The sequence below is a fragment of the Pelophylax lessonae genome (genome assembly GCF_965119305.1).
Source record: "Pelophylax lessonae genome assembly, chromosome: 1".
NCBI lineage: Eukaryota > Metazoa > Chordata > Amphibia > Anura > Ranidae > Pelophylax > Pelophylax lessonae.
Window position 1 is genome coordinate 142249137 of NC_138768.1, and position 18621 is coordinate 142267757.

The following is an 18621-nucleotide window of genomic DNA, read 5'->3' on the forward strand; positions in this document are numbered from 1 at the left end:
AGAGACGCCACTCGCGGCATCCCCAGTAGTGTGGCGAGCTGTCCAGGGAACAGTCTAGCTGGTGACCGGATATGGATCATTCAGGGGGACTAGCTGGTGTCTACATTGGACAATCTTGGAGCAACAGAAAAGTCCTATTAGCGGGAGTCTGACTATGAACATACACTGCCCACAAGTACTGTGGCAGGGATCATTTGGCTGTCGGCTTTGTGAGGGGGGTAAAGTGCATATGGCAATATAGCCCTGATTGAAATATATGTAACCCCTAAGCCAAATGGGCCTTTGGTATATGCAGAGTTAACACTATCCATACCATAAGATCCCAGGAAGATTTTTTTCACCAGTGACACTACTTCCCCAGAAGCTGTTTAAATAGTGCTAGGGGACAGGCAGTGTAATATACACTTATGGACGTCAGGATCACCTGAGAGAATCCAATTACCACCCTAGGTGCACGGTTTTATATCATCAGCAGAGATCTATGTGAATTTCACCTGCCATTGCACAAAAATGTCATACTTGCAGGAGCAGATGACCTTTCTTCATTGAGAGCCATCTCAGAGGGATTTACTATAATGGTCCCGGTACTAATGAGCTGTTGTCCAACACAGAAACCTTTAAAAAAGTACCCAAGGAATTCCTTAATATACCATATGGTTCTCTAATAAAGGATTACAGGAACATCTTATGGACGTAGAACAATAACTGGGACCACAATCCCCTCCCTAGAACATACAATTATATTCTGGTCTCCTTGCCCCTCAGTTGCAATGTTTGCTGTATCCCTTAGCTCGAGCTCCCAGGAGTTCACACACACAAACATTACCTTATGCACATATTTTTGGTAATTATTAAATCAGCCTCGAGGGTCAGAGCACAAGAAGTGGGGGTAAATGGGGAGCCCTATTTTTAATCAGGGTAGCTACCCCTGCTTTCTTTTTAGGATTAGATTCTAGGTCGCCCGAGGAGAAATACTTAGATGCAAATGTCAGGGTGCCTCTTTCACCAAAATGTGTTTCCTGCACAAAAATGCCTTCTGCTCCAGAGTCCCTGAAGCTCCCTAGTGCTAGGTGACATTTAAAGTTGGCGTTAAGACCATTAACATTTAATAAGTAAATCTGTACCATGGTGGTTGAGGATAGAGAAAGGAGGCTGATATGGAGAGAAGGAGCAGGGAGCGTAGTACTTATCTAACCCAAGGAACCAAGGTTGCCAGTCATGAATCTGTGAACGAAACAACACTGAAATTGGACATCTCAGAGGACCCAGGAGCGAGGAGCCAAGGACAGCAAAGAAAGGGGGAGAAGCAAGAGAGATTAGTCACAATCAAAAGAAAAAAAACAACAAAATATAACAATGAACCAAACGTTCCTTATTACCGCCATCGTCCGTTCAAGGGTGAGGGAGGTAAAGCGTGATTGTGGAGGAATTATAGATCACAAACCACGCTAAGGTGGGGATAGTGTCAGAAACTAAGCGTCTACCACTCTTAGTTACTGATGACCTGCAAAGCAAACAAGTAGCCAGGGGAGAGGATCTCTAAAAGGAATCAGCATTAAGAAAGCATTGAATTTAAACAGGTAAACTGTAAAAAGGAACTCGAGGTGCCCCATTCCGGGTCGAGGGCAAGAGGCTCATCCCCCAGCCCTATCAAACAGACATTTCATATTGGTGGGACCAACCAGATCACACAAAAGTCAAGCTCCACAGATAGGGAGAGAGAGGAAGGAAAAAAAAAACATTGCTCTTTCTCTTTTCTTTTCTTTGCTCACCTCCTAAAAATTTGGAGCTCTGTCAAAAAAAAAAAAAAAAAGTAGCTTGAGCGGGGCAGCTCCCTATTGACAAGGGGAAAAATGCAAATAGTGGATCAACCATCAACACAAGTCAAGCAATCAAGGTGGTCATTGTTTAGGGCTCCTGTGGAGAGAGTCACGGGAGTGACCTGTGGGGGTGGGGGGTGGGATAATGTCCCAGCCTGGGGGGTGGGATAATTTCCCAGCCTGGAAGGTCCAGAGCAGGGATCTATGAGATCTCACAAAACAGATGCAAGTCCTCAGGGACTCGAAAGACTGCTCTCTTTTCATTGAGGGTAGCTGAGAGGCTAAAAGGGAAGCCCCATCGATGGGGAATATTCGTCTCTTGCAAGGTATGTAGAAGTGGTTGGAGAATCTTTGTTTTTTGCAAAGTAATCCACGACAAATCAGGGAACAATTGAACTGGAGCAACATCATAGAGGATCTGTTTGGTGATTCGTGCTTTGCGCATGATATCTTCCTTTACAGTATACAAATGCACCCTACAGTTGACATCTCTGGGTCTGGACGGTGGACCTTTAGGTTTTAATGCCCGATGAGCCTTATCCAGTTCTATGTGTTGGGACACTGGTGTGCACAGCAAGTTGTTGAATATGGTCTGGAGAATAGTTTTTAAGTCCTCAGAGCTCATCGCCTCTGGCAGGCCTCGAACTGTAATATAGTGGGGTCGATTACGGTTGTCAAGACCTTCCAGGTGATGTTACATGTCACAGAGTAGGTAGCAATTGTCAACCTGTTGGGATTGGACCCTATGGATCGTCATTTTTGTTGTTTGTAGTTCTTCTTTAACATCCTCCTACCGGGTGGCCATTTGGTGAACGTCATTTTGTAGGATTTTGTTCTAGTTTCTGTAGGCCTCTTTGACCTCCGATATCAGTAGTTTAAAGTCGTCTTTGGTAGGTAGAAAGTGCAGTTGTTCACGCCATTAGATCATTTTGTCAGCTGTAAGGATAGAATGGATCCTGGGAAGGCGATGAGAGGGAGCAACTGCCGCCTCAGGGGAATCCCACGGATCACACCAGGCCCTTTGATTATCAAGCTGTAGAAGGGTCAGGGGCCTAGATGGAGAGGCCCTAGAGTCCAGGACATACCAGGTTGCAGACCTAGAGGCTTCCATAGGTTGAAATATGGAGCCATGGTCCTTTAAGTGTTGCTCTCTCTGTGGCTTTGGGGAGTTAGGGGCCAAGGATGGTTTCATGGATAAACAGAGTAGGCCACGGCAATAACTGAGAGCAGCCTGTATTGCGGGAAGGGGAGAGTCCCCAGTGCTGAAAGGCTGGCGGTATGTTTAGCAGTGACAGGGTATCATGTTGAAGGCCCATATCTGGCAAGAGGGATGGTGGCTGGCTCACCTGGGATGCTGTTAACACTCTGAAGGCCTCCCGACAGAGTGGTATGGCCAGCTCCATGTGGATTGGTGAGTGCGGCTGGAGGGAGGAAAGCGGAGCCAGAGGGGGAGGGAGAGACCCGGGCACACTGTAGGATGGTGCCTCACTGAGATGTTCTTCCCCCGGCTTCAGTGCAGCCAAGTGCCTCTTCTCCGAGGCCGAGGGGCGGAGGAATCCTGTGGAGAGCACTACAGGTGCCAAATTGGCGGCCTCTCGTAGCAGAGGCCCAGAGAGCTGTTTAATAAAGCTGTGTATTGGCAGGCTTTGTGTAGGAGGTTGTTCCGCGATGCCCCCCTGTTTCTGGGACTGGGTACAGCGAGATCTGCCCATCTGGCAGTAGCGGTGTCCCCCTAGGAGATGTAGTATAGTAGTTTAGTGGAGAGCAGCCAGATTAAGTGGCAATGTCGCTTGGCATCCAGCCACGCCCCTCTAGTTGTGATGGCATTTAAGGGCGCTTTTGGGAAAATACTCTTTGACCCACTTTTTGATGAAAGGGATCAAAAGTTTCGGTGAGTTCTCGCTGGTGTGGAGGTGGTGACACAGGGGAGGAAACATTGGTGGAGAGGAGGCACATTGTGTGTTCTGGAGCACTTTTTCATAAAGCCGACAGTGGAGGTTGGAAAACACTGGGCACTTTGAGTGAACTGCAGTACAAATTTTTATTAATATAAAAAATCCAGCGTATACCGAATTTGTTCCAGGTTACATATCAAAGAAAACAGTAGCACAAAAAATACTTTCACAAAAAAATTGTAAGTATAGTACTTTAAAATATTCCAACTATAAAGGTAGTCATTAAAATAGGTCCATCCAGTACACTTTTCAAAATGCGTATATATCACAACCTCCGCGAGAGTCCAGGTTAATCCAGTGTGCAGTTATAGGGACACCTCGCACTCCACCACCACTGTGTGAACACACTCCTGGTAGATTCACCACTCACCAGAAATCAATGCCTCTCCACTTTCATGGACAACGCTGAAATCGCTTAACAGGTTAAACACGATCTCCCGGATGGCTAGTCTGCGGTCCTCTCACTCTCTGTCTTCTCTTTTATTCTGGACCCTCCAGCAAGGAACTATATTCTTCTAAAATCAGAGGGCTGCTTCTTTATTTTATTTTTTTTCAGAACAAAAAGAAAGAAGCAGTCCTCTGATTTTCAACTCCAGCTAGAGTTTTACTCTCTCAAGAAAATTCTAACTTCCTGCTCCTATATTCGGACTCTTCGGTCCAAAAGTCGCCCCAACTCTTTACTTATTAGAGTTATGAGGCTGATAGTAGCCTCATTAAAACCAGATTGTCTCTGGTCTGGTGGTTCAGGAGTCAGGTTCTGAAGCTGGAAAAACTTTTCCTTATGGTCTCTTGAAAGATCCTCACAACAACTGACTCTTTCTTTGTTATTCCCAATGATCCCTATCAGTGGAAACCAGGTTTTTTTTTTTTATTTATTTATTCAATAAAACAGGAAAACAAGAAGGCATACAGTAAAACACCAGTGGTCATGAATAGAAAAAGTAAAGTCACAAGAAAGATAGCAGTGGTCCATTTTCACAGCAGATACAGTACAGCTAATATCGAGCAATGGTGCAAAAATAGGGATTGCATCGGAGACCCTGTCAGATATATAGATTATCAAGGGACCCCAATGGTGGAAGGTGCGATGACTAACGGTTGACATAGGAGCTCGTCGGGCATATCTAGGGAAGTCCACCCGCCCCACCGGCATCCAACTTTGGGCCAGTATCAGGGGGAAACCAGGTTTTAATGCCACCCTATTTAGGTTTCTGAGACAGATCATCATCCAAGCTTATGGGGGTTCAGTTGGGTTCCACTTTTTCCTGTCAAGGCACACTCTTTTAGATCTGAGTGTTTCTTGATACTTTTGCAAAGTTTGCAAGGCTGCCACCTTGTCTTCTGTTCATGTTTTCTAAGTTTTACCAGGTCAATTTCCAGGCCTCATCTGATGCCCGTTTTTGACTTAAGGGATTTAACACAGCTTTTTGAGCTGCAGAGGTTCTGAGTTCAGTTTTTGTTATGTGGGCCTGATGACCTATTTGTCTCTAAATTCTGGGTCTTTCAGTGAATGAGAAAAAAAATGGATTTTCTCTTACGTCCTCCGACAGTCGCCGCCACTTCATAATCTTCACTAATGGGGTAATTGACCTTTGCTCCGCAGGAGTAGCTAGGCAACAAGATTTGTTAATATCAAAGCTTTTAGCATATCACACCCCTAGGGGGTGGTCCCCTCAGTCAATACCTCCCTGCTTCCAGCATTCTCAACTCAGTTTTCAATTGCCTAGCTTAGGAGTGGCTGGCTGTTACTGTGCTGGGGCTTTCAGTCTCAGCCTTCTTTTCTCTTTTTGATTTTATTTCAAGTATTTTTCTCTTTCTTTTACTTAGCTGTTTTTTTCTCAGCATTAGTTTAGTTTTCTTTGGATGAAGATGATCGTGCGGAGCTGGGTCTCGGTCTGGCCACCCTGGATCCCAGGGCTGAGAGCCAGGGGTTTCCCCAGCCTGCCATCGAGCGTTCAGCTCAGGTTTTCCTGGAATATTGAACGACCCATCCCTGCTCGCTGCAGGGATGCTGCTTGTGAGGTGGCTACCTCACCGGACGCCATTTGCGGTTTCGCACCGCAGTCCACTGCATCCTGGCTGCGACACTCCCTGTCCTCAGTACGGCGGTTTGGTCGCTAGAGAAGGCTCCCCACGCCATCCGGACTGGTAAGTAAATTTCTATGTGGGGACCTGTCTGTTTGGGTGTCAGTCTGTGACTGTGTGACCCTGCATGTCTGTGTAAGTGCTGAGCTCCCTGTCAGATTCCTGTGTGGAATAGCTGCCTTTCTGTGGGCTGCGGGGGGGGGGGGCTCTCCCGCTCTGCTGTGTGAGATGTATGGGGCAGACTGGGATCAGACATGCTATGCGGCGACCGCTGATGCGGCCCGCCATTTTTTCTTGGCAAACTGTGATGCACGGCCCTGTGTGTTACAGCGCGGTGTTTTGGCGCCAAACGCCGCCATTTTGGCGGCGATCGCTCCAGCGAGCACATGTCGGCGCCATTTTCTTGTTGCCTTGATTCCCTCAGCCGAGCGGCCATGTTTGTGAAGCTTTCATAGGCTATATAGGGCGGTCAGTCATTGCATCACTTCCTTTTGCTCTGGAACAGCGATCGGTGGCAGCAGCCTGTGTGGTCTCTCCAGGTTTTTACCTTCCTTATCCTGTATTTCCTTGCTCAGTGCTCCTTATCCCTGCGGGGGTCGGTGCATACAGTAGTGTGCGGTGGGCGGCGCTCGCCGCGGTCTTAAAGGGGCAGTACTTTATTTCAGTTGATACTGGGGCATGGATTCTCAGGATTGCAAGTTTCCTCCCACCTTGGTGGGGGGCCAAGGGGCTGCTGCATCCCCCGAGGGGGCTGATCTGGCTGCAGTGGTGGCGAACTTGGCTTCTCAGGTGCAGATGCTGATGGCTGATCGATCCGCAAAACGGCCCAGGTTATCCATTTCCTCTGATTCAGAGGGCGATGGGGCTGCTATGGCTGGAGTGCCCTTCTCAGGGTCTCGTTCATCTCTGGACCTTATGGGGTCTGAGGGGGAGGCTGAGGTAGAAGGGGTTGATACTTCTCCCCCTGGCTCGACTGAAGAGCTTGCACTCATGGATGAGTTGATTACTTCTATCAAGGAAACACTGCATCTGCAAGATGAACCGTGTCCTCCTGCTTTGATGTCCTCTTATGGGACGCAAAGGAAACGCAAAGCAGTGCAGGCTTTTCCCTGCCCTGCGGAATTTCAGCGCGCTGTTGATGAGCAATGGCGCAATTTAAAGAAGCCTTTTACTGTGCCAAGTAAGTTCAAGCTGCGTTATCCATTTACACCCACCACTGATGAGCGTTGGTGTGTGCCGCCTCAGGTGGATCACGCGGTGGCAGTTTTGAATAAATCTACTGCGATTCCTGCTGAGGATACCCCGGTGTTCCGGGACCCTACGGACAGGAGATTGGAGTCTCTGGCCTGTCATTCTTATACGGTTGCTGGTTCTATGCTGAAGCCTATTTTTGCTTCCATTATGGCAGCCCAAGCTATTGCGGATTGGACGCAGGTGCTCAGGCGCACCCTGGTGGCTGACTCTGCTCCGCCGACAACGTTGGCTATGGTGGATCAAGTTCATCAGGGTGTCATATATTTGTGCGATGCGGACTTGGATTTAGTCCCTTTGGCTGCACGCCTCTCCAGTGTCGCGGTGTTGAACCGTCGCCTGATATGGCTGAAATGTTGGTCGGTTGACCAATCTTCTCGCAAGACTTTAGCTAATTTACCCTACGCGGGATCTCGCCTTTTTGGCGAGTCTTTGGATACTCTGATAAAGGGAATTTCCGGGGGTAAGAGCACTCTCTTGCCCCAAACTCACAAGAATAAGTTTGTTCGCGGTAAGAAGAATACCTTGTTCAGGCCCTCTCAGGGGTCCTTTTGTGCCTTTCGGTCACAATACAAGGGCAAGCCCTTCAAGGGCCTAGGCTCTCAGAAGAAGCCGTGGGCAGGTAAGCAGAAGTCCGGCCAGTCCGGGCCCGCTGCCCATACCAATTCGGCCTGAAGGGGCGCCCTCACCCGGTTCTGGGGTGGGGGAACGTTTGCTCGGTTTTCTTCAACCCTGGCTGGCCCGCATTCGGGACAGGTGGGTTCAGGAAATCGTTCGATCTGGATACAAGATCGAGTTTCTCTCTCGGCCGGCGAGCAGATTTTTTTCCCTCAAATCTTCAGCTGTCTCCGGAGCGTTTGCAGGATCTGCACCTGGCGGTGCGGGATCTGCGGGCCCAGGGAGTGGTGGTTCCGGTGCCTCATCGGGACAGATTTCGGGGGTTCTATTCCAATCTGTTCACTGTGCCCAGAAAGGAGGGCAAAGTGCGTCTGATTCTGGTTTTGAAAGCTCTGAACCGCTTTGTGCGGGTTCGCAAGTTCCGCATGGAATCCCTGCGCTCAGTGGTGGCTGCCCTGGTTCCGGGGGAATTCATGGCCTCCATCGATCTGAAGGATGCGTACTTTCACATCCCCATTTTCGAGGGTCACCAGAGGTACCTTCGATTCGCCATTGCGGAGGATCATTACCAATTTGTGGCGTTACCCTTCGGTCTCGCTTCGGCTCCGCGGGTTTTCACCAAGGTGCTTGCGCCGGTCCTGGCTTTGAGAGCCCAGGGCGTCTCTGTCGTGGGATATCTGGACGATATCTTGCTTCGGTCTGCGACCAGTCAAGGCCTGGTGAACGACCTGTCCACCATGTTGCAGACTCTGCAGGAGTTTGGTTGGACGATAAATTTTCCAAAATCAACGTTGTGTCCGTCGGTTCGTCTTCCCTACCTGGGGATGATCCTGGACTCTGCTCAGGCGAAGGTCTTCCTGCCGGAAGACAAGCTCTGGACACTTCAGGACGAGGTCAGGTCCCTCAGGGACACTCAGTGCTCGTCCCTCCGGACATGTAAGAGATGTCTGGGTCTAATGGTCTTGGCTTTCGAGGCGATTCCCTTCGCCCAGTTTCACACGCAGGGTCTTCAAGCGGAGATCTTGGCCAAGTGGGACGGGCGTCCACAATCTTTGGATCGGCAGCTTTCGTTGAGCCGCCACACCCGAAGGGGTCTTTTGTGGTGGCTCCAGTCCCCGGCGGTGTCGGGGGGCAAGTCCTTTCGTCCCTTGTCGTGGACGGTAATCACCACGGATGCCAGCCTGTCGGGCTGGGGTGGTGTTCTGGGCGTTCTGTCCGCCCAGGGAACTTGGTCGGAGGAGGAGTCCTCCCTTCCGATCAACATTCTGGAATTGCGAGCGATAAAACTTTGCCTTCTGCATTGGTCGGAACGGCTTCAGGGCCGTCCGGTTCGGGTTCAGATGGACAATGCTACAGCAGTGGCCTACATCAACCATCAAGGGGGCACCAGGAGTGCCCGTGCTGCTCGGGAAGTAAACAGCATTCTGTCATGGGCCGAGACGCACGTCCTGGCGATAACGGCTGTACACATTCCGGGGGTGGAGAACTGGCAGGCGGACTATCTGAGTCGCCAGACCCTGGACCAGGGGGAGTGGTCCCTTCACCCGGATGTCTTCCAGATGTTGTGCACGAAGTGGGGTCTTCCAGATGTGGACCTGTTCGCGTCTCGTCTGAACAACAAGGTGGAAAGGTTCGTGGCAAGGACGCGCGATCCTCGGGCAGACGCCTCAGACGCGTTGGTGGTGCCCTGGCATCAGTATCGTCTGATGTATGCCTTTCCACCGATTCAGCTGCTGTCCAGGCTGCTTCGCAGGCTGGCCTCGGAACCGCACGCGGTGATTCTGGTGGCACCGGACTGGCCTCGCCGGGCTTGGTACGCAGACCTCGTGAATCTGGCAGTCGACGCTCCGTGGCGTCTGCCGCTTCGGGACGGCCTTCTGTCTCAAGGGCCGATATTCCATCCTGCTTTACAGTCGCTGGCTTTAACGGCCTGGCTTTTGAAAGCCAGGTCCTGAAGGATAGGGGTCTCTCCCCTGAGGTCATTCCCACTTTGATCAAGGCTAGAAAAGCCTCTTCGGGTAAAATTTTACTACCGTACTTGGAAAGCGTACTTTGCCTGGTGTGAGTCCAGGGGGTATTCTCCTCGCTCCTACTCGGTGTCGAGAGTGCTGTCTTTCCTCCAAACTGGAGTGGACCAGCGTTTGGCGCTGGCCACAATTAAGGGTCAGATTTCTGCGCTGGCCGTTCTTTTTCAGCGCCCAGTGGCGTCTAATTCATTGATTAGCACCTTTGTTCAGGGGGTGCGACATTTGGCCCCTCCTAGGAGGGAACCTTTGCCTCCATGGGACGTGAACTTGGTTCTGTCCGTGTTACAACAGGCTCCCTTTGAAAAGATCAGGGAGATCTCGTTGTCTCTGTTGTCCAAGAAGGTTGCTTTTTTGGTGGCGATCACTTCGGCTCGCAGGGTGTCGGAGCTGACGGCTTTGTCCTGCAGCTCTCCCTACTTGGTGATTCACTTGGATAAGGTGGTCTTGCGACCTAACCCATCTTTTCTTCCGAAAAGGATCTCGGAGTTTCACCTGAATGAGGACATTGTCTTGCCTTCGCTTTGCACGAAGCCTAAGCATCCGAAGGAGGTGGCTTTGCATACCTTGGATGTTGTTCGGGCGATCAGGGTTTACCTGTCATCGACTAAGTCCTTTCGCAAGTCGGATTCCCTATTCGTCCTTCCAGAGGGACCTCGGAAGGGCATGGCGGCGTCGGCTGCTACCATCGCCAAATGGATCAGACAGACAATTGTGCAAGCCTATGCTTTGAGGGGGAAGGTTCCTCCTTTTCCTGTGAAGGCGCACTCTACCAGATCTCTGAGTACGTCTTGGGCCTATCGGCATCAGGCTTCTGTGGTCCAGGTGTGTAAGGCGGCGACTTGGTCGTCCGTTCACACCTTCTCAAAATTTTACAAAGTGGATGTTCAGGCATCGGCAGATGCTTCCTTTGGCCGTAAAGTTCTTAGTGCGGCAGTGCTTTAGGGTCCCTTGTTTGGGGCCTTGGCTGTTGGGGTGTTTTTACCCCTGAGTTACTTGTTCTTCCTGGGTTGTTGCTCCTGTTGAGCACGTTTTCCTGTTGCCAGGTTGGTTCTCTTACTTTGGTAAGGTTCCTTTCTCTGATGTGGGTACTGCGTTGTTTTATGCGCGGCTGTGTTTTTTCCCACCCCTCATGTCTACACTGCTTTGGGACGTCCCCATTAGTGAAGATTATGAAGTGGCGGCGACTGTCGGAGGACGTAAGAGAAAATGAAATTTTTGTAAAATCTTACCGTAAAATTCCTTTCTCTGAGTCCTCCGACAGTCGCCGCCCCCGCCCCTCTTTTGGGGTTTGTTTATGTACTCTACTGCTATGCTACTGAAACTGAGTTGAGAATGCTGGAAGCAGGGAGGTATTGACTGAGGGGACCACCCCCTAGGGGTGTGATATGCTAAAAGCTTTGATATTAACAAATCTTGTTGCCTAGCTACTCCTGTGGAGCAAAGGTCAATTACCCCATTAGTGAAGATTATGAAGTGGCGGCGACTGTCGGAGGACTCAGAGAAAGGAATTTTACGGTAAGATTTTACAAAAATTCAGTTTTTGTGCTTATTGTGAAATCAATGTCTTGGAGTTTATTGAGGGACACTATTCCCAGCCCTGTGAGTCTGTGATCTTACTCATAGTAATGTTTGTCTACAAACTGAGGCGTGTGGGAGTGTGAGGTGTTAGGCCTGGTTCACACTTGTGCGAGTGGTTCCCGCTGTAGATTTGCACTTGTTTCTGCAACTGCAACCACCTGCACAGAAAAACACAGAAGAGGCACTAGAAATCGCAGCAGCCACTTCCTGCACTGGGAACCACATTGCACTTGCAGTTTCCATGTGGGCTGCAGTTTAAAAAAGCGGGACAGGGAAGTAAATGGTCTGCTGGGCCCACTCAAAACGGGGCTCGCTGAGCCGCAGAAGTGTGAACCAGGCCCTATACCAGGCTGGTCACCATTTTTATTTATTTATACATTTTTTTCCACAGTGTTTAAATGCCCCTGTATACAGCAGTATAATCCAATTGTCTGAATTCTGCATCCCCAATGAACTCCATTTGATTGAAATAGATTTTATTGTAATTACAAAAGTAACATTTTTAGTTTCTAGCCATCCATCATTTCTAAAGCTGTATTTTGGCTGCTGACTGCAATACACTACACTTGTCAGAATTTCATAGAATTCATATATACCCAATGCTGTCATTGTGTAGAACTGTGTTTTTGTATATTTTTATAGTATTAAATAAAACATTTATAATAAAACATCTTGTTCATTAGACCTAAAAGTCCCATAGATACTTAGGATAAGGAAAAGAAGCTTTGTCCTTTGCTTTAGCGTAAGATATTTTTCTAGAGTAGTTTGTGGATTTCAGTAGACACATAATGAAGTATAAAATTGTGCAGTGGATATTAAATGACCCCCGAAGGCTGTTCAAAGAGACGTGTTTTTCTACATATAGCCTTATATATTCTTTTTTTTTTCTTCTTCTCCTTTTAAAGTCAATTTATGCCAATGTCCAGTTCAGTGGAGTGCATGAATATAAATGGGACAACTCTAAGAAATTTGGAAATCTTACAAAATCAAGTAAGTTTCTGATCACATTTTTTAATTTCCTTCTTTTTCAGCTGTTGCCTAGCAACCAAATCTGAGTTTGCATTCACTGCATTCTTTCCAGAGCAATTGCAATGAACTGACAGGGATATTCACTTAGTTCTTTCTAAAATAGACATACTCCTAACTACATATTTAGGAAACTTTGTCGCTCTTCTAGTTCGTAGATAATTGGGAGATAAATAAAAAGTGTTGTTTTATGTTCATTTAGATGAACCTTTCAGCGAATAAAATAGAGACAAATTGCTAGGGCCAGCAATGGGAGCAGTAGAGCAACCGAATCCTGATCAAGGTTATAATCATTCCCAAATCTAAACAAAACCCAATGATAAAAGTTTTGGATGGACATACTGTTTAACTCTTCCCATACCTAGCAATCTTAGCCTTAAAAATAGTCCTTAAAGCTGAATGTCAGTTTTCTAACACTTTAAAATAGTTTATTTGGATTAATACAAGGCTTCCTTTGATTTTTCTGAGGTGGAGAGCTTGACATCATTCATTTACCTCCCCACCCCAAAGCCAATCAGTAGAAGCCCATTCAAAGTGTCCTGTGAATGGCTAAGCCGCACTCAGCCCAACTCAATTGTTTTCTGGAGCAGGACAGGAAGTCTCCATACTGCCTCTGGAACACAGTGCTGTATACTGTAAGAAGTAAGAAAATGAAAATGGAGGTTGATGATACATTTTTTACTTGACCACATACTTATTTCTGTGATTTGAATTGGGCTGTAAAGTGGCATTATTTCTCACACTAGTGAAAAATTATATTATACTTAGTTTTCCTTTGCTTTTGGTCCCATTCATACCTCCTAAGCAATCAACACACAAAATACCATACATTTAAATGGTGGCAGTTCACAGGCACATTTAGCTCAATGCCTGATGCTCCAAAATCTGCACAAGCTGGTTTTGAGGCAGATTTGGGTATCCTTGGTCCATTAGACTTTAATGCGAATGCTTGTAAACACTCAAATCAAGCCTTTTTTTTTTTATCTGTTTTTTAAGCGTTTTATTAGCCTTTAAGACCAGAGCCCCTCCCTCTAGCGCTTTCCACTGGTTAGAACAACTTCCTACAGCTTGAAGTCACATGTAAAGTGCTTGAAATAAACTTCTAAAATGCTTATATATGCGCTCAAATTCGGTTTGCTGAGGTGTAAATGCAAGCTTCCTCTCATTGAAAAGTAAGGTCAAAGCTGCCATTTGAGAGTTGTCACCAGAAAAGGAATTGAGGGAAAAATCTCCCAGTGTGGGGACAACTGTTCCAGTGTCAGCTGTGGAGGAAGGAGGGACTGATTAGCGTTCCACGTTAATTATAATGAAAAGCACAAGAAGAAAAAGAATAGCAGAATGTGGTATTTTTGACCTTGCTGTGAATATCTTAGTCCCTCAGAAAGACTTAGTAACTTCTGTATTAGAGTATTATGATTTTCCAGTAAACATGTTATTTTGCTAGTTACTTTCCAAGCTTCCCAAATTACACCTTGATTCAAAAGGATGTAGATTTCATAAAAAATGTTCCTTTTGCTAAGCAACTGATGCATCCATGTCAGTGTTGTGTTCAAGGCCACCGTGGATGGCTCTGTTGTTAGTTTCTGTATTATTAAAACCTTGTATGAGAGTGTGAGGTTATGGTATTCTCTCCCTGATTTTAATCTGTATGCTTCATGTAATTACTTTGCTGGGAAGTCAGGTGTGAATTTTGGTGTTCATCTCCAACAATGCCTTATAGCCACATACCCCAGAATATGCACCCTTGTTTCTAACAATCGAAAGAAAATGGAACACGGTTTCTGTATGTTTGCTTTGGATAACACCTCAATATATTTTTGCTGCAGTTTAAATAGACCTTCTACAGAAATATTGGTCCTTTGTGCATGATAACTGCAGACATTCCTGGATCGAAATTTCACACACAATTGGCTGCAGAATCAACATCAGCAAATTCTTCTCTTTAGGCTTCATGCACACTGGACGTCAGCCATATTTTTTTTTTTAACTGCTGACCCAAAAGGGTCTGGTATAGATTTGGGGGATGGGGGGGGGGACCCCCCACCCCCACCCCATTTTGTTTTAAAAATTTTGGTGTGGGGTTTCCCTTAAAATCCACACCAGACCCAAAGGGGTATGGTTTAGGGTGGGGGGTTTCACAATTTTTAGCGGGGTTCCCGGCTGACAGCTGATGACTCATCAGTTTGTAAAAGACACCGCAGCCAGCTTCCCGGCCCGCTCCTTTACAACCAGCTATTCACTGGTTGTTAAGGATGCCCGCGGTCCCGCTCCTTAACCCTAATGCTCCTAAATGTAGCTTACACACTGTGCTAAACGCCGACAAAAAATGAAGTTTTTTTGTCCATGGTTTTTAAAGCAATTTTTAGCTTTTTTAGCTTTCTAGTGTAGATGAAGCATTCATGAAACTTCACATTTTGGCCCAGAATGTTAAAGGATTAAATATTAGGCTGAAAACGTTGTCACACATGGTGACCAACTGTTCAATATTTCTAGGGCATTTATCTATATTTTATCTAAGCATTCACCTGTCCCATGCATGGTGACTTCAGCTAGTGCTAATTCCTTCATATGAAAGTTTTTTGTTTTCACTGCAGCTTTATTTTAGGAAACCCTTTTGCCAATGATTTAATGTACCAACAATAGGGCATGCAGCACCTTGGGTGTGTCGACAAGGCTGTCCGTGTGTTTACAGACATTTCTTGCTTGTTAGGTTTCCTTAACCACTTGCCACCCTCAGGACATCTATAAACTGCTTGGACTTCAAGTGGTTAAACCATCCCGTAGCTGCAGCAGTTGTCATGAGCTTGGCATTGTTTCTTTCAGCTGGCTTCTGGTTATTCAGAGCTGTAAAAGTGGTGCCCATTACCTTGTAAATTACAATTAAAATTATTTTCCATTTAAAGATGAAGTAAACCCTCCTCTGCAAGTTGTACCTATAGGTAAGCCTATGATAAGGCTTACCTATATGTACTGTAAATATCTCCTAAACATGTACCGTTTAGGAGATATTTACCTTAAGTGCAGCCAGTGACGTCACTGGCGCATGCGCTCTGAAGGAACGGCCGCTGGTGCCGTTCCTTCAGAGCCCCGTGCCGTGACCGTCGGCTCCCGCGCGCGTGCGTGACGTCACCGTGGCTCCGGCCAATCAGATGGCCGGATGCTGCGATCCCGGAAGACATGGAGGTAAGCGGGCGGCACGACGGGGGCTCGTTTTAAGGTAAGTATTTCATAATGAGCTAGTATGCGATGCATACTAGCTCATTATGTGTTTCTCTTTCAGGGTGAAGGAAAAAAAAAAATTTGGGTTTACAACCTCTTTAAAAAAAAAAAAAAAAAAAACGCATGCATATGACACCCATGTTTATGTAAAAGGCAACTGCACCACACATGTTGGGTAACATCGGAGTGAGAACAATAATTCTAGGGCCATTATTTGTGTTCTAGTCTAAAATGATAAGTGATGGCATTTAAACCGTTCCTCATGAAAAATGTTTGGTATTGATGTTTTTCTAAATTTCAGGACATGTGAAATTGAGTATTTTATTCTGTTTGTGTGCACTAAAATTAATTTTAGTGTTTTTTTTTTTTTTCCATGAAAAATATAGATTTCATACACTTTTGTGCAAATATCGTGTGGCATAAAAAGTAGCAACGGCCACCATTTTATTCTACAGGGCCTCTGCTTTCATATATATATAAAAATATATTTCAAATATATAGATGTTTGGCGGTTTTAGGTGATTTTCTATTAAAATGATAAAATGCATACGTACATGGAAAAATTAAAAACTAAGGGAGGGGTTACCACCGAAGATCTCTGGTGATAGGACAGAACAGCTCAACAGGCTATCTGTCATTTGAAACAGCATTAGTGGATAAATAAAGGAGGCGGCTGTGAGCCACCAGTGGAGTACGGGATCATCCCTTCAGCCCACACTGTACTCCTCAAATAAGTGCTGTTACAGACAAACTGTGAGTAACATTGTCAATATTCCACTACTCAGTGACCCCTTCCTATCGCTGACTATATAGGTCATATCGTATCAGTGTGGTCAGACTTCAATTACCAGGATTTACACACGTGATCCCTGCTTTCTGCAGCCTATTGCCATACCTTGATTAACTTGTTATCGGTGCCTTTCAGACTACAATGACATTTTGCATTGCCTGAAGCTGCTTGACAGGGCACCATAGGAATTCTTTACACTTACAGATCGCTGATTACTGTGTATTAGCCATTATTGATCGACCGATATCGGTTTTTTGTTGCCCATACCGATGTTTTGCCGATCGCGTATCGGTATTGGCCGATATTTTCACACATTTAAAATTTTGCAAAATAAACACAAATTTTGACAAAAAATTGTTAATAAACATGTTAATCTTTGTTTATTAACATTTTAGCATTCTTTACACCTTAACTGCATGAAAACTGATAGGAAAAGTGCACTTGCAGGGACATCAGTTTCACATAATCTGATTGTGCATTAATGGAATGCATAATAAAACTGCTGCAGTAATGCACTCACATACTGCAATAAATCACTACTGCGGTGCAGTTAGTGCAAAACTACTAGAAAAAAAGCTAGACAAGACAACAGCTAGACAAGTTACACAGTGGTTTGGACTGGAGTCAGTGGACTACCTCTGCAGTAGGGCACTCAATGCAACTACAGCAGTCAGTGCAAAACTGCTTGAAAAAAGCTAGGCAACATCTAGACAGTGGATTGGTTTGGAGTCACTCAGTGGACTACCTCTGCAGTAGGGCTCTCACTGCAACTGCAGCAGTCAGTGCAAAACTGCTAGAAAATAAGCAAAGCAGCAGCTAGACATTGGATTGGATTATTTGCAGTAGGGCACTCACTGCAACTAGAGCAGTCAGTGCAAAACTGCTAGAAAAAAAGGTAGGCAACAGCTAGACAGTGGATTGGATTGGAGTCACTCAGTGGGACTACCTCTGCAGTAGGGCACTCACTGCAACTGCAGCAGTCAGTGAAAAACTTCTAGAAAAATAGCTAGGCAACAGCTAGACATTGGATTGGACTCTTTGCAGTAGGGCACTCACAGCAACTACAGCTGTCAGTGCAAAACTGCTAGAAAAAAGCTAGACAGTGGATCGGAGTGGACACTACTCTTTTCAATACTCCCAGTTAAGTAGAACAATATTATACTGCAGAAAGCAGAACATTTCAGCATGTCCATCATGGTCACCTGTTAAAGGTCTACTGTTTTGTTCATACAATGCTGCCACTTCATAAACATACATGCTCAGGAGGAGTGGAGGACAGAGGAGCAGAGAGAGAGAGGCATCTTCAGCATGGGAAGCAAGTCATTTGTAGCGTGCCTCATTTTCTTTCCACCACTGAAGAGGATGACTTCTGTCAATTACTGCTTCTTCAAATAGAGATGGAGTTCATCATCCAGGCTCATAGTTGCAGATTCAGAAGAAATTGAATCCTCCTCCCCAATAAAACACTGAAAATGTCCTGATATATTCGACGATGATGAAGGTTCTCTTCTGTTCGTTGACATATTTTTGGACATTTTCCTGTTTTTGCAGCACGCTGCTCTTCATAAAAATAGTGTTCTGGACTTGTCTTTTCGGCAGGAACCTCCTGTTGAATATCTTCTGTCAGCCATTGTTTCGCCTTAGCCAATACAGTTAGGTCCATATATATTTGGACACAGGCACAATTTTAGTTTTTTCAGATATTTACCAAAACATATTCAAGCCATAGTTATGACATGGATATGGGCTAAAAGTGCACACTCTAAGGTTTACTTTGAGGGTCTAATCAATCAAGGGAGCAAAACGAATTGAACAGTTGAATCAAAAGCTGATTTATGGCCAGGTGTGGGCTACTCTTTTATTATTTCTTCAACAATTAAGCAGGTAAAAGGTCTGGAGTTGATTCGAAGTGTGATATTTGCATTTGGAATCTACTGCTGTGAACCTACATCATGCGCTCAAAGGAGCTGTCCATGCAAGTGAAACAGGCTATTGTAAGGCTTCAAAAACGAAACATCCATCAACGAGATAGCAGCAACATTAGGAGTGGCCAAATCAACAGTTTGGTTTTGGTTTCTGACGAAAGAAGAACGCATTGATGAGCTCAGCAACATAAAAAGGCCTGGACAACCACAGAAGACAACAGTGGTGGATGATCGCAGGATCCTCTCTATGGTAAAGAAAACCCATTCACAACATCCAGACAAGTGAAGGTCACTCTCCAGGAGGTGGGCGTATCATTGTCAAAGTCT

At 46.1% G+C, this 18621-nt stretch overlaps 1 protein-coding gene across 1 annotated transcript in view; it reads left to right on the plus strand.

Annotated features, from left to right (window-relative positions):
* The window catches only part of MSH3 (mutS homolog 3), a 429495-nt gene that overhangs the window by 168469 nt on the left and 242405 nt on the right, over positions 1-18621 (plus strand). The window contains 1 exon segment of the mRNA XM_082257605.1: positions 12240-12324. Within this exon segment, the coding sequence (XP_082113731.1) occupies positions 12240-12324 (85 nt within the window).